This window comes from Xenopus laevis, chromosome 8L (assembly GCF_017654675.1).
Source record: "Xenopus laevis strain J_2021 chromosome 8L, Xenopus_laevis_v10.1, whole genome shotgun sequence".
NCBI lineage: Eukaryota > Metazoa > Chordata > Amphibia > Anura > Pipidae > Xenopus > Xenopus laevis.
This window is the reverse complement of record NC_054385.1, coordinates 91,521,978-91,538,250: the sequence shown is the minus strand read 5'-3', so window position 1 is coordinate 91,538,250 and position 16,273 is coordinate 91,521,978. Positions and strand designations below refer to the sequence as shown.

Here is a 16,273-nt window from a genome sequence, read left to right as displayed (position 1 = left end):
ATCCATTGAAATGTCACCATCCACTGAGCCCATACATGGACTGATGTGAGCTTGAAGAAAGACTTACACTCGCACACCCTGGCCGTCCAGACTTCAGCGACTCCCAGGTGCTCGATGCTCGAGGGAATGGGCAACCTCAGAAACAACGTAGGAACAGGACACACATCTCATGCTTGAGAAAGGGGTCACGCCCCGAAACGTTGCATCTGCAATAAACGAGCAAGGTTTTACCTGCTGAAATTACCCATGTTGTGCCGGTGTGTCCTGTTCCCTGATGTGAGCTTGATCCAGTGGGGTATTCTAACAAATTCTGCATGTTGAATTGGAAGATTACCATTTTGGATCCATACACAGCCAATTCAGTGTAAAGGTCCAAATCAGCGCACAGTATCTGCTTGAGTGTGTCATACTTTGAAAAGTTGCTTAATGCCAATGTAAAGCATTATGGGGGTAACTGGGAAATGGGACAGTGTCTGCCAAAAGATTAGAGCTTAAGGTTGTAGATATTTCACAATTATTTTACTCGGTTTGTTTTCAAATTTAAAGAAAGGAACAACAATAATCCCAAATTTTTACCGACTTTATATATTCATTGCTCCTTTTTTTTTTTTTTTTTTCCCCCCATAGACAAGCTGTTAAGAGCATTAACCCCTTTTTCTGCAACTAATCAGTACCTTAGAACTGCATTACTGTACTACCATAAATCCATGTTCATGGCAAACATTCCTTTTGGATTTCTCCTTATGGTATGGCGATCCAAACTGTTGAAAGACCCTTTTATATAGAAAACTGTAGGTTCCAATAATGTCATAGGCTTAAATAATTTGATATAATGGACCTCCTTATAGCTGTATATGTGTTGTACTTTATAAAGTGACATTTTGCTTGCATGTTTTCTTGCTTTAATAAAACTGCTTTCATAAAAATGTCCTCAATATGGTCATTGAAAACTCTTCATGCATGGACTGACCAACTGGTAAAAGACTGGTTCAGCTGGCCATACCAAAGGCTAAATGGTGCTTATTTGGCATATATGAATGCAAGTGAGAGGGAGCTGTGGGCCTGCTCTCTTTAAAGATGTGGTTGATTAAAAACGTTAAATAGGATCAGCGCAACTCCAATTGATTTCTATAGGGCCTCTGCAACTTTTACCAGATGAAATTTTGTATTTAAGTTTTTTTTTTTTGTGGTTTGTACACTTAATAAATTTCTAATGTTTATAGTTTTAAAGAAATCTAGAAAAAACACACATTTTTAGAGATTCATGAAGAAATGTTGGTAAATAGAGCCCTTAGTTATCAACCACCTTTTGTACTAATTTCTTGATAAAATATAAGCAGCAAAAGTATACTATTTCTCATGATAAATACAGCTTATTCATATGAGATGGACAAACACCAAGTTATAACATCCAATCAGCAGATATCATTTACTGGTCTCCAGTTTAAAAGCATACATAATTTTGGTTGCTTTGGATTACTGCTCAGGGCTAGCTTATTGTCTGTTATTATATGTGGGGCATAGTGTTTTGGGTGTCTTTTTGTTTTTCATATGAAAGCTTTTTGCATAAAGGCCGTGTGCTGGATTATGCTTGATTCTGAATTTAAATTGACTTCTAATGGGATGTGCAGTTTAGAAACAAGTTTCTCTTCCGTAAAAACTTGTTCTAATAATACCAGACGTTCTGTAGAACATACAGCATATTTATAGTAATTCTCTACATTGTATTTTCTGACTTTTCCAGTAAACTGATGAGTAAAATATCTAGCATCCCTTTATGATTGCTGATATCTAATTGGCTGGTTCTTCAAATGTGACATTTCATTAATTTCTGTAATACACTGTTTCAGGGTTTGTGCATATAAATGCACTTGGCCACCATGTGTGTTGGTGTTAGAATGTACTATATTAGAACTTTTAGGCAACAAATTGGAATTCTACAGACTTTGGGTGTACAGTATGCTGCGCAGCTTAAATGTATGGATCACACTGGTACCCCAGCTCTGTTTTGGGCAAACAAGTCCCAGATCTATCCGTAGGACAAAGGCTTGTCTTCGGCAATACTTCTGTTCCCATTAGGAAAGTAGTGTATATGTATGAGGAGGAGCACACAAAGGATCTCTGCTTATATGCCGTAAGTGTATGTGTATTCAGCAACATGCCTATTGCGGTGATGTGCATGCTTCGTGCCCTTTGTTCATTCATGCTTGACAGATCGCATGGGGCCATAGGCATTGTTGCCAAGTAATGACTGCAAACACATGCCAATGTGGTCCGCCTACAGCCCGCTTTTCAGACCTGCCCAAAATAAGTTCTCTTTTTGTCATGTGTTTCTTTTTTAGGATATTAACCCTGTGCTCGTAGCTGTTTATATATTTCCATTAAGTGTAAGCAGCATTGTATATTTGTTTTTCCTTGCAATTGATCGCCCCCCCAAAAAACTTGCATAATGAAAGCAAGCGTTAATTCTAAGCAACTTTCCAATATACATCCATTATACATTTTCGGTGTTTTTGAAGTTCGCTTGTAAATGTAATTGCCGTTGAAAAGCAGTATTTGTTTATCCATATCTGTTCGCTGGTTCTGGCTCTAGGGAAAGAACTGCTAATCAGTTACCTTCTGTTGCAGCAGTCCAAACGTGAAGTGTAGCTAGTGTGAATAGCCAGAGTGGCAGTGCTTTCCGATTTCTATAGATTCCTGATGCAAGTCCTGAGAGTGTGAGCTGTTCCAGCCAGTCTTGCCCGTATTGTGATGTGCTGTAGCTCTTCTGGCCAGCTCGGTTAATGTTGCAGTTTTATTAAAATTTTACAGTGGGTGCGAGTGCCTTTGGGCTGATTTACTCACACTTGACCACTGTAAGAAATCACTGGTCTTAATTGGGGGAGGGGCATAACAGTAATTGTTAGTGAATTATTTGGGGCTGTTGGCACTGGTAACTGTTGCATTTCTACACAATAAGTCAAAGCAAAAGTGTTCTCCATGCAACTCTTTGGCCTAAGGGCTCTTACATACAAGCCTTTTGGGTTGTGCTCGCTTGCTTTCCATTTCACTGCAACATGCTGCATTCCACCTGCGTTCGGCTATTAAATGTGTCATCCTGAGGACGAGAGCTTGAAAAATTGAGTGCATCTGGCCCTGCGCTCCTCTGTGGTTGAATGGATTGAAATGGAACACATGGGGGCGCAGCCCAAAACTCTTGTGTGTAAGAGCCGTAAGGCACACAGGTCATTTTGACTGCAGCTTAAAATAACCACTATTGTTTTAGACTGGATGGCGACTGCAGACCATTCACCCCATGTTTCTAAACCTAAGTGCTGCAAAGGAATTACATTGTGCTTGCTATGTATTGTTCATATTTATACATCTAAGCACCTTTCTTTCACTTGCCTAACTGAGCCCTTTCTCTGCTTACAAAGTCTTTACGTCTATTAATTCATATTCCCTGTTGGCAGTCAAAACAACACCCTGTACATTTCACTTTCAGTCTTGCTTTGAGGGTCAAAACTAGCACACAAAACTTTCTCCAGCTGTACTTCAAAAAACAAAATGTGTATTAGTTAAGAATCTATTAATGCCATTCTCTTTTAACTAGAACACAAAGGTGCTGGTCCCATTACAGAAACCACAAGTATTTAGTCTTGGTGCATGTTGCACTTCATTTAATCTGTAGAAAAATCAGTCAGGTTTCTACTTGAAGCCTTGCATGCTGCATTCTGTTGATCCTACCAAGTACGCAGTTTAGTAGTTCATCTAGTATAAACTGTGTTTGTTTGTTTTGTCAGAATGTAAAAGAACAGAGCTTAAACCAGTGATGCCAGCAGGCAGTCTGAACTGGGGAAATATATGACCCCCTCTATATTTAGCCGCCACAAATACTAGGACTAGTATTTCTGCGGCCTGTTCTTCTCACACAATTTTTGTATACACAAAATGCAAAAAAAAATTAAATGCAAAAAATAGGTATGACATTCCACTCCATATTTAGTCTAGGAGTAACCTACTATTCAGTGTCAACTCTTAATCCAGGATTTCATTTGGTATTCTGCCTTTTTCAGCAGGATTCGGACGAATCTAATCCCTAGTCACGTGACGTCACACAAACCGGAAGTTTAAAAAAAAGTTTAACTACACGCGCGGTTGTCTTTCACCTTCTGGCCTCTAATTTGGATATGCACATTTGGATTTGGTTCGGTAGTAGACGAATCTTTAATCTTTCCTTAGTTAACTCTTTCTAAAAAAAAAATTAATATTGCAACATCATGTTGGTTGAAGGGTGTCACTGGGGCCTGAGAATCCACATATCAAATTAGTATTTCAGTCTCCTTTTAAGCTTCAGCAAAAACCCGAATTGTTGTGCCGTTATAAGTGACTGTTTCCCCTATCCAAACAGTGGAAAATATCTCTTGCAGCTCTAATGGGGGAAACATTTCTGGGGTGATGAGCCCATTAAGTAGTTAAAATTTGTTAGACCCTGAAATCCTGAATCTTTCAATTGCTGGCTTAGAAGGTCTACTCGGCTTGGGCAAATGGTAGAACTGGGGATAGGACATCTTTCATGTCTAATTTGGTTCCTTAACCAAAATTCTTAATGTTGTGTATGCTGGTGTTATTTTATTGTTTGTGCAAGCAATGGAATTCCTGTATCTTATAACTGAAATCAGTTTGTATTTACATTACTCCTTGGTTACTTGATCTTCCTTTCGGAGATGCTATCCCTGTGGTATGTAGGGATGACTTTCTGTAGTTGGCACTGACTTCTAAAAGCGTTTCTAAACTTGTCATTTGGCTGCTCTTCAGTAAGCCAGAGAATTTAACTCCAAAGTGTATCTGGAGTAGTAGCAAAAGACACTGGGTTCTGAATCTGGGAGTATTTATTTCTGTTCCCAGGCACTGAGAATCTGACGTGTGGGTGTTGAACTGGTAGATCAGTCTTGTGTAGGGGCAGACAGTCCAGGCAGGTTACAAAATCCTGTCGATGGAGGACTGCATAAGCCCATTGATAACTGCTCTCCCTCAACAGGTCTTCATAGGTAAGAATTAAGATCCAGAAGTTGGACTTGTAGCTAAATGAGCAGATATGGCGAAGTATCTAGTTTTGTGACCTTGCCTAGACTGAGATGACTGTTCAATGTATTTTTGTGATCCACCATGCGACAACACAATTTATTTTCACTCTGTGCTGTTGGTTGAAAACATACAAAACAAATAACCAAAGCAGGTCCTGATCAAAAGAGCTTACAATCTAAAAGCATTGGACACAATTTAATGCCACCATTAAAAAAGTATCCGCCTTTGCCCCAAGGGCTAAATGTATATTCGTTATGATTTTTTTTTTTTGTCTGTAAACAAATTCTTCTCTGACTGGGACGCCATGTGAATACCACAAAGCAGATACTGATATTTAGGGATTCTGTAGCTGTTCACTTATTGATCCCATGGGATTTTTTTTGTGCAATTATCTAGAAAGCATGAGCTGTTGGGGAATCCTAAGGATAGGCTTAAAGATAGATATGTTTTTGCACCTAGGCACTAGATTTGCAACAGAACAGTATTTTTTCCCCCCCCTGGGTGATTAACATGTTTAATTATTTGCGCACACTAAGAAACAACCTGCCAGATGTCCTTTTTCTACGGCATTTGCAGTGTAGGTTTGTAACTAAATAAATGTTGTTTACTTATATTGTGTGCATTTCCACTTGGTAAGTAAGGCCTATCCCTCGGTGTCCTTGTGATGTTTATTGTACTTAATAATGATTGGCAACCTCCTGCCATTTAGGACTTTCTCTAAGGCGTAATCATTTTACCAGTAGCAAGACACAAGGTCATTCAGACTAGTTCTAGTGTCATCATTTAATTTTAAGCCCCATTCATATACTTCTTCAACCACAAAAGCTGTTTTGATGGAGGTTTTTGTTGCTGACTATCTAAATGGGCTTGTCGATGGGTAATAGGAACAGCCCTTTGTCCTTTACTACCTGTAGATGTTGCTCAATATGATGGACAAGCAATGGAAACACTGCTTCAAATGCCTAGCTGTATGAACATGTGTACGTGCAGGGCCGTTATTCGCACTGAAATAGTAGTTAATTTAATGTGCATACCAATAAAAAGGGGGAAATATATTACTGTAAACACGTTTTATTCTCCAAGATAGAACTATTTAAAGGTATGGGATCTGTTATCCAACCGGCTCAGAATTACGGAAAGGCCATCTCCAATATACTTCAATTTAATTAAATCACATATTTAAAAATTACTTACTTTTTGTCTGTAATAATAAAACCGTACTAATGAATCCTTATTGAGGACAGAAAATTCCTATAGGGTTTAAATAATGCTTAAAATCAGTAGACTTAAGATATGGCGATCCAAATTATGGAAATGCCCCCTTATCCGGTAAACCCCAGGTCCCTAGCATTCTGGGTAACTGGTCCCACAACTCTAAACAGTATTTTTTCAATGGTGTGCATCTGGGTGTGTTTGTATAAATGAAATTGTGGAAGCTAATGTATGGCATATTGTGTTTAAGCATTTCTTCTTTTTTTTTTTTTTTTTTTTTTAATAAAGAGATGCTCTAATTCTACTTATCTTGTCTTTCAGAGGTCATTTACATTAATCTTAGAGGCTTGGGACTGGGACAATGACACCAAAGTGGGTGAGTTCAAAGGTTTTTATTTTTTTATTTATTTTTATTCTTTTTTTTATTACTAAAGTGTATTAATTTTTTTAAAATTTTATGCACAACGAAGAGTGTCCTTACTCATTAGTCTGGGCTGACGTTGTGCTCCGCAGAAGGTGATTTTAAAGGCTTTGGAGGCATATTTATCATGCTGTGTAAAATGAAGTTTATCAAGGTGTGTTTTATTTTACACCATATGAATGCCAGATTTTCCACCATTATTTTACATTGCTTCAGACCTTTGTAAGCAAGTTCTGGTGGAAGTTACTCTAAAAAAACACGTAAAAAATTACTCCATTTTTTTAAACGGCGAAGCCTGGTGATGTGTGGTGAATTATCCTGCTGCCCATCTGTTATCTCAGTACCTGTACACAACTGTGATGTTCTTGTGTACCCATTTCGTTGAACTGTCTACTTGTGCATTTCAGGTAATTGGGGCTGCTGGGTATCAGAGCAATGTTAATTTGTTCTGTCTTTGCCTAAGAGGTCAGATATTAGTAAATAGTGTTCATGGTGATTAATTGCCCCAAGAAGCGGGGCGTAGCCTCGTTTTAGGTATTCGGCCTAATCTCTCGTGACGGATTTGGGGGTTCGGCCGAATCCAAAATAGTAGATTTGGTGCATCCCTAGTTACTGGTCCTTTAAATGTTAAATGTGCATCAGAATGTTGCTCAGAAATAAGCAACATTATTTTTCATTATGCAAAAATATATTTTTCTTGAGTAAAGCACCCAGGCTATACAGGAACAACACAAGATTGTAAGTACAGTATATTTAGGGTTGCCACCTTTTCTGGAAAAAATACCGGCCTTCCTGTATATTTATCATTTTTGCCTGTTAATAACATTGGGATCAACCATAATTTTTACTGGTCAGGCCGGTAATACATCGGCTGGTGGCAACCCTAAGTATATTGTAGCCAGAAAACACTGTTTATTTCCATTATGCTACCAGTGTGTCAACTAGAATATGTTGTTGCATGTCCTCTGATCTCTGGGAATCCCTTGGAGTGGTAGTATAAGATTAGAAACCAATCTGTATGATGAATTTTTCATCAAAGCAGACGTCTTTGGTACCTTTAGTTTGTAATATCAGTATATAAATATCTAGGCATAAATATGGCATATCTAATTCTTAGGTGTTCTTGCTCTGTTCTATTCTTGCATAGTGGAGAGAGTGGTTTGTTCCATGAAATTCAGACATGTGGCTTACAAATAACTTTAAATTTAAGAAAACGGAGTGCTAAAATTGTCTTTTGAAATCTAGTTCTATTTTTATTTTGTGATCTAGAGCCATGGATGACACTTGTGTCCTGTTTATTTTCCTTTGTAAGGCTTGCGTCACAGTAGTGTTTTGACTGCCACTGCCAAGCGGCTGTCAAACTTCAAACCTCTCCCTGCTTGATTTTTTTTTTTTCGCCTATTACCACTCCACTTTTTTCAGCCACTATACTCTGCCTTAAACCAGTGGATGTCAAAGTGCCCCATTTTGCCATTAGCACAAAAGTTAAAGTTAAAAACCCTCACTGGGAAACAATGAAAGACTAATGGGTGTTGTCCAATCCGAAGCAGAGCTCCTGCTCATATACCCAAGAAGGGGAAAAAATCCACATTACAACGGTTGGGGATCCTGACCTGAAGATTCCACTGTGGCACTCGTGTTTTTAGGAGTAGTAATTTTTTTAACCACTATATATTGTATGGTTTGCTGTTTATCTGCTATGTAAACGTATGCCCTATAGCCTAAATGGCTGCCCCCATGGCTAAACAGCAGCTTCTTTAGTCTAGTGCTTCTTGAAGCTGCTCTAGAGTTTCTACTAATACAGGATATACATATTAAATATTTAAATGCATGCCAAACTTAATCTATCTCTACCTCTTATATTGGTTATTTGTGGTTTTTGTGTGATGTCCTCTGTTTTTAATGTATACCCCCATGTAATGTACAACACTGTGGAATATGTTGGTGTTCTAAAAAAAATGTTAAAAAAAAAAATGTATGTGTGACCTGATTCTGCTTCCCACACAAGGCATGTGTTGTGTATAAATGTGTGTGCGTCTGGCACTGTCAGAGCTTGCTGAATAGGTACATATTTATTACTTGCAGAAATGCCAGTCACGTTTATTTTAGAAATGCATCCTCTACCAATCTGACACTCATGCTACTGGTTGGCACTTAATGCGATCTGGCAGGCTCCTGATGTTTAATAACATTTTGTCTCCTCTTTCTAAATTGATGCATAAGAACTACTGTATATCGTAGGCATAGGGAATTCCATCATTTACTTCCAATCTGATTTATAAAAGTGAAATTGTTTAAACCTAGGTGATAAGTCAACTGAGCTAGCCTAGCAGTTTCCCAAATACACCATTTGCACTTAAACTTGTTCCAAATTGGTGATTTAAGTGTCACCAGACATATCCTACTGTTCACATGGAACTGATGTGCTGTATGAGATGTAGGTTTTCTGAGAAATGTAACTTTTAAAAACAAAATTCCCTTTTGACATGAGTTCATTTAGTTGGCATACTTGATTCTACCTAAATCCATTGTGATGGTATGGATTATGTGACTTGAAGTCTGTTTTCTATAGTGGATGGTTGTGGACAGATTCTCTGGAAAGCAGAGACTTCAAGTCATTGAATCCATCTCATCACAATTTGAAGGAGGGGTGGCGTTGCATGGTAAAGCCCAACTGAAAAGAGTATAGGATTTCTACTATTAAAGGGAATGCTCTCCCAAATAAAGTACGTGTGTGTTTACCTCAAGTAACACCTAACACTCTTAGGATTTACACAAAAAAATAGAAATTAATTGGACTAATCCTATAAAAATCAATACATTCCTCCTTGTTGGAGGTATACCGTATATATTTCATGAATTGAATCCCTGAAGCTTGCAAGGCACTGTGGAAATTTGAGTATATTGCTGGAGGAGAGCTGAATGTTCTGCACAAAACAGTTCAGTTTTACATTGATTTAAAAACTTTTTCGTGCAGAAAACTGTTTAAAAAGGTTTTTTGTTTTTTTTTTCCCCCACCCTCTTTCCCTAAAGAAATAGTCTGAGAATGCAGGAATGGACTTTGCAATCTGCATCCTGTTCACATTGTTGACTAGGAAATGTCCTGTTGCCTTTTTACATGAATTGCAAACTTGAAATAGTTTTGGTGCCTCCAGTAGTGATTTGTTGCTGTCCATGTCTGTGTGGTTTGTCTTTTAAATGACCTCAAAAAGATAAACTACTCACTGTTTTTTAATTTTTCTTACTCTCCCAGTTAACTCAATTTTGTGTCTTCTCACAATTTAGCAGTTTACATGTATTCTTCTTTTTAATAATCTGGACCCAGATGGCACCCTGACGAAATAAGTAATATCACACTTATTTGTAGGAGTACTTGTATTGTTAAACAGCCATTATCAATTCTATAACCCTCTAACTGATGCTTAGAGAGGCCTCAGCCATCAGGTTACTGAAAGTTGTGGCTTCACAAAATAAGTAGAGATATACATAAATTTCTAAGTTGGATTGCTTCCACCAGTGTACCAACACCGGTTTGGTGTCAGTAGAAACGGCTGGGCTTGAAATTTTAACCGGATGAATAAAGGAAGCTTGGTCTATCTTTTGCAAATATTATTTTTATTGATATAATTTTTTAAAATTCTATTTTGTTTTAGACGAAGATCTCCTGATAGATCGAGTTATTTATGCTGGAGTGACCAGCCCTGAGGACCAGTGGACCCTGTTGCCATTAACTGGACATGTTGCCCAATTCGATGTAAAGATAAGGGTCAAATGCGATGAGAATTACTATGGTTCTATGTGCAACAAGTTCTGCAGACCAAGAAATGACTTTGTTGGTCATTACACGTGTGACAGTAATGGAAACAAAGCCTGCATGGAAGGTTGGATGGGAGCAGAGTGCAAGCAAGGTATTTTTCATGTAGTCTTGCGTTTACTGATGTTTTTTAGTTTCTAGTTGCATGTTTATATAAATCTTTCACAACTACTGGCAAAGTAAGAGAGCTCCTTGTGTATTTTAAATGTACGGCATAATTGTTCATCATTAAGTCCCCACTGTAAGACAACTCTGCAAGACATGACAGCAGCAGGATTTTAAAGCTGTCTGGGGAACCAAGCATTGATGCATGAAGCGGGGATCATACATTTTCAGAGTTCTCATTGTTTACCCTTCAGTTTGGCTTAATTTAATTGTGTGGAATGAACTAATTGTTTTATGTCACTCCAATCATTTTAATGTGTTTTAACAGCTATATGCAAGCAGGGGTGTGACTTGCTTCATGGCAGATGCACAGTACCTGGTGAATGCAAGTAAGTATTGACATTCTTCTTTTATCAATATCAATCCAGATCCATTATTTTTGTTTGTTTTTTTCAAAAATCAATCGGTGTTGCGGATATTAGTCATTTATGTATCCTAAAAATAATTTGGTAGCTTGACTTGGGGTTTCACTGTTTAAAATCATAATAACTGTCAGCAAGTTGATATCTGCAGCTCTGTTCTCTTTACTGGTTCTAATATTCCACATGCCCGCCATCACTGATTCTCCCCAGGCCTTCAGATAGCCCACCCAACTTCTTCTGTTGTGTGACAGGAATTGGATACAGTACTTTCTTTCATCTTGACTTTCACGCTCACAAGCAAACTAACTCAACAGTTATGTCCCATTTGGACCCCCTTTAATCATCAACTGACTAAAAGTTGAGAGCTCAAAGGAGGTAGTAGTGTTTTGGCGATTACATTAGACATCTGCTTATGCCAGCCTTTACAGATTAAATTTTTTACTAAGCTTATTGGGAATATTTTCATATTTTGCAAAGCCTATTTACCCAGTTTTATTTTAAAAATCACCCAGTTCCTTTAAAATCACTTTCATGCTCAAATCTCTACCTATGCAAGTTTGTTTGTGTATTTAATGCACAGGAAAAGTGAATCAAACACACCATATGCAGGCACATATATTTGTTTTCTTTTATGAAAACTTTGTTCTGGCTTTGTTTCTGTTGTGAAGGCCAGCTAGTAACCAGGAAAACATTTTGTTAATGTCCCAGACGAGAAATAACAGGATGTATTTTTTTTTTTTTTTTTTCAATGCTGTTGGTCGTGCTTTGGTACTTGAATGTTTATAGAGCTTTTTGCAATTTTGTAGCACCTAATGATTGGACCTTTGAAAAGCCACTACTGCCTTAACATTTGGAATTTTTGTATTTTGCAAAAGTGGAAGCTGTTGTATAGTATAGGGCCCTTTAAGTGTGGGCCTGGAAATTCCACATAAGTGGAAAGTCTGAACTGATTATACTTTTGTAAAATAAGTGCGCTGTATGTCACAGTATTCCTTTACAGTAAAGATCACATCCACTCTTTTCATTTTCTTTAAACTTTTAAGGCAATATATAATTTTAACGGTTTTGCTTAGAGCAGAATTTGGTTTTGTTTTAACTTGGGATGTATGTGTGAAACTGTCCAGTGGCAAATTGCATACATGCATAAAAATGTCTTTGTCAACACACACTCATGTTGGATATACCTTTATAATACACAAAAGCTATGAATATCCTGTAAATGATATTCTTATAAACGGTGAGTTCTGATGTCATCAGTTATAAACGGTGAGTTCTGATGTCATTTCTGTCACATGACTCACTGAAATTCGTGTATTATAATAAATAAAGTACCCCCAGTTGCAAAATATGAGGATATTAGAAGTTACCTCGGAGCTGCAGAGGGCAAATATTTCACATCTGTATTTGTTTATTGCATCCCCACATCGGTATTGGCCGTGCCAGCTGTTTCTGGGTGCAATTTATTTAAAGAATCGTTTTAGGTGCCTCCATGAAATGTTGTCTCTCTCTAAGCCTATGCCTTGCAAGGTTAATGTATCCTCCACATAACAATTGCTTTGGTTCAGGCATAGAAGCCTGATAAGGTTATCTAGGCTACGCAATTTCTATTTGTTTATATTTCCATCAAGCTTTGACTGTAGTCTCCAGTTTGTTAAAGGGGAAGATAACTATAAAAATCTAGCAGACGTATGGTTTTACAACTTCAATTAGTTCTTAAGTTACTTGTTAGTGGTAAATTAGGGAAGATATTTAACAAAGGTTAAAATGTGCTGTAGGTCAACTTGTTTAAAAATAACCTCTCGGGGACATGGTGGTGAGTAGCCTTTTGACCATGACATGACCTTTTTGCCTTGACCTGGAAATACTAGCTTTGAGTGCTTATAATATGATGAACAAAGGCACCTGGGTTACAGTTGGGCAAAAATAGGCTTTCATTTTAGACTTGTCTCTTTCATCTTTTTCGCTGTTAATTTGCATGAAACGACCTGGAAAAACACATTTTTACTTTTTTCTTCTTTTATTTATGTGGCAGATGACATACCAGGCATTTCCTACCTGAATCTATCACTGGCCAGTTAACACACATTTATCTTTCAAAACCTTATCTAAATGAATTTAATATGTGTTCTAGTTTAGAGCAGATATTTAATGACTTCAAAGGGGTCGATCCTAGAAATCATGTCTCTGTGTGTAATGTAGTTTAAATATATGTGTGTGTTTTGTAATAAGGAAGCTCACTTTATAGCTAGCCCATCACCTGTACCAGCTGGGATGAAACCAGACTTCCTGCTATACAGGAAGTCTCCATTTAATCTTCCTAGATAATTGTAGAGCTGGCTTACCCCTCTGATTAACAAACCTTTCCTCTGGGAAATAAACAAGTCTTTGGCAGAAATGTTTCTGCCTATACATTTTTTTTAATGTCATAGCATTAAAGTTGAATCTTAAGAAATCAGGGATGTATTGAATCAAGGATTTAGGTTTGGCCCAAATCACAATACTGAAAATTAGGTAATTTGGCAAATGAATTTGAACAGAAATACAAATTAATTGAGGGCACTCCCCTTGACAAAGGCTATAGTGCCGAAATGTTGGGGTATTCTCATCCTTGGCAAGTGTATCAGTCTCTTGTGGTGGCTTCCTTTTTGTCTCGTAATATACTGCTAGGTGGTATGGATATCTCTGCTTATAGTGCTGTGTATGTTCTACTGAACGGCCATTTTTGATGTTTTATTATTTGGAATATAAAGAAATATTGTTTTATACCTTTTGCCTAACAAATTGCCAGTGATTAACCTTTTCCTTCTATTTAAAGTGAACCTGTCGCCCAGACATAAAAAGCTGTATAATAAGTTCTTTTCAAATTAAACATGAAATCCAAACTCTATTTTTTATTAAAGCATTCGTAGATGTTTTAAACTCATTTAAAAATCTCAGCTGACATAAAAAAATGTATAATAAAAGTCCTTTTCAAATTAAACATGAAATTCGAATTTTTAATTGAAGTGTTATGCTGTCAGTCGTCAATCAAATATTGTCTGCCCCTCTTCTATGCCTTAGGCATAGGGGCAGGCAATTACTTTCACTTTCCATTCAGCACTTCCTAGATGTCACTGCACTCCCCACATTCCCCCTCTCTCGTTACTATTTAATTGTGAAGCCAAGGCATGGGGATGGACATCGGGTCCCCCATTCTGGTGCACAAACAATATTATGAGATGATGCAAGGTTTGCCTTAATAACAGTGTCCACAAAATAGCTCCTGCCTGCTTGCTAAAATTATGAAGTATCAGACCAAAGGAAACCAGATTCAAATAATTTCATTTTGCTTAACTAAAGTCATAACATAGGATTTGGAATATTTTTTTAGGTGACAGGGCCCCTTTAAATGTTTACATTTTTAATAGGTGATTTAAGGTATGGTGATCCATATTCCAGAAAAATGTTATCCAGAAACCCACAGTTCCCAAGTTTTCATCATAATAGGTCCACAGCATAAATCCTGGTTCAGTGTCAGTGGTTAGAAATAAAAATATCGCTTAAAGGGGACCTGTCACCCAAAATTTTTTCAAAATCCTATTTTATCATGTTAGTCAAGTAAAATTAACTTGTATACATTATTTGAATCTTGTTTCAATCAGTCTGGGAATGCAGAATTATAGCAAGCAGGCAGGAGCCATTTTGTGGACACTGTTATTAAGGCAAGCCTTCCATCATCTCAGTCTTATTTGTGCACCAGAATGGGGGACCTGATATACATCCCCATGCACTGGTTACACAATTAAATGGTTAAGAGAACTGGGGGAATGTGGGAGGAGCAGTGACATCTAGCAACTGCTGAATGGAAAGTGAAAGTAATTGCTTGCCCCGCCTCTATGCCTAAGGCGTAGAGGAAGGACATTCAATATTTGATTGACGGCTGACAGCATAACACTTCAATTAAAAAAAATAATTTGAATTTCAGGACTTTTATTATACATTTTTTTTTATGTCTGGGTGACAGGTCCACTTAACGAAATTTTAATGTAGCATTTGTTCAGAGAAACTAGAGAACTAAATAATTATTATTTTTTTTTTTTTTTTGCATGCTACTGTATATCCACTCAACTGCAATGCAGTAAACCACTTCTTATAAATGGTTTCTATGAATAAACTCATTGTATGGAAAAGGTTCCTAAAATAGCTATGAGAAAATTGACAAGACAGCTGCCCCTTCACCCACCCAGAGCTCTTGAAATAATGCTTTCATGCTGTAGAACAACAAATTGACTAACCTCTGACCAGTTCCTCACTTGGGATTGAGGTTTTGCTATATAAAGAAGAAATGCCATCAGGGGGGTTTAAACCCATTTCTTACGCTTCTGTAATCTGAATGTTTTTTGGAAACTTAATCTAGTTGCTGTTCTAGTTAAAACACCATTTGGGGTTTCCAATGGTTAAGAAACTGGACCTTAAGGCATGGCTTCTCCATATGTAAAGGTCCCTTTTCTGCATTTAGATCCTTTACCATTTTTCTTTTCTTTCCAAGGTGTCACTATGGTTGGCAAGGGCTGTACTGCAGTGAATGCGTCCCATATCCTGGCTGTGTGCATGGCAGCTGCCAGGAGCCGTGGGACTGCAAATGTGAGACCAATTGGGGTGGCCTGCTTTGCAACAAAGGTATACCTGGGCTTCTTCATATATGATACACAATGTTTGTTTTTAATGTTGCATAAAACCAAGCTGGGTAATGACTGTAATTACTGCTCCATTACTGAATCCATTATTTGCTAATGACTAATAATTTTCTCTGGGGAATTTTGTTTTTCTCTAAAATACGAAGGCGAATAGATTTTAGAATTTGTTGTGGGCTTTTTATTCTGTACAACAAAATAGAACACCAGTACCTTCTTGTACTTCAAATGAGGTAATCCCAATTTTTATTGCAAGGTGCTTCAGACACTGTACACTCAAACGCTTCAGGACCCAAATGACTCCTCAGTGAAGGCTTTTTATTCTGACCACACAGTCTTGAGTATGAATCCAGTACAGTCTAGAGCCGTGGTTTTCAGATATTTGCCGCCCTTTGACCTCCATAATTTAGTCTGGGCCCACCTAGCATAATAAGTAGCAGTGCTTTCATAGATCTGCAATCAGGCAATTTTATCTATAGTTTCAAGAATATCTAGGACAATAAGTGATGATTCTAAATGTCTTGGGAGAACAAATATGCAATCTCTACCAACTACATAA

General features: G+C 37.5%; 1 protein-coding gene across 2 annotated transcripts in view; it reads left to right on the top strand.

Moving 5' to 3' along the window:
• The window catches only part of jag2.L (jagged 2 L homeolog), a 57,327-nt gene that overhangs the window by 19,776 nt on the left and 21,278 nt on the right, over positions 1-16,273 (top strand). For both annotated transcript variants that reach the window (XM_018230633.2, XM_018230632.2), the window contains exons 3-6: positions 6,601-6,655; positions 10,354-10,608; positions 10,948-11,008; positions 15,570-15,700. In XM_018230633.2, coding sequence (XP_018086122.1) covers positions 6,601-6,655; positions 10,354-10,608; positions 10,948-11,008; positions 15,570-15,700 — 502 coding nt within the window. The remainder of the gene's footprint in view (positions 1-6,600; positions 6,656-10,353; positions 10,609-10,947; positions 11,009-15,569; positions 15,701-16,273) is intronic.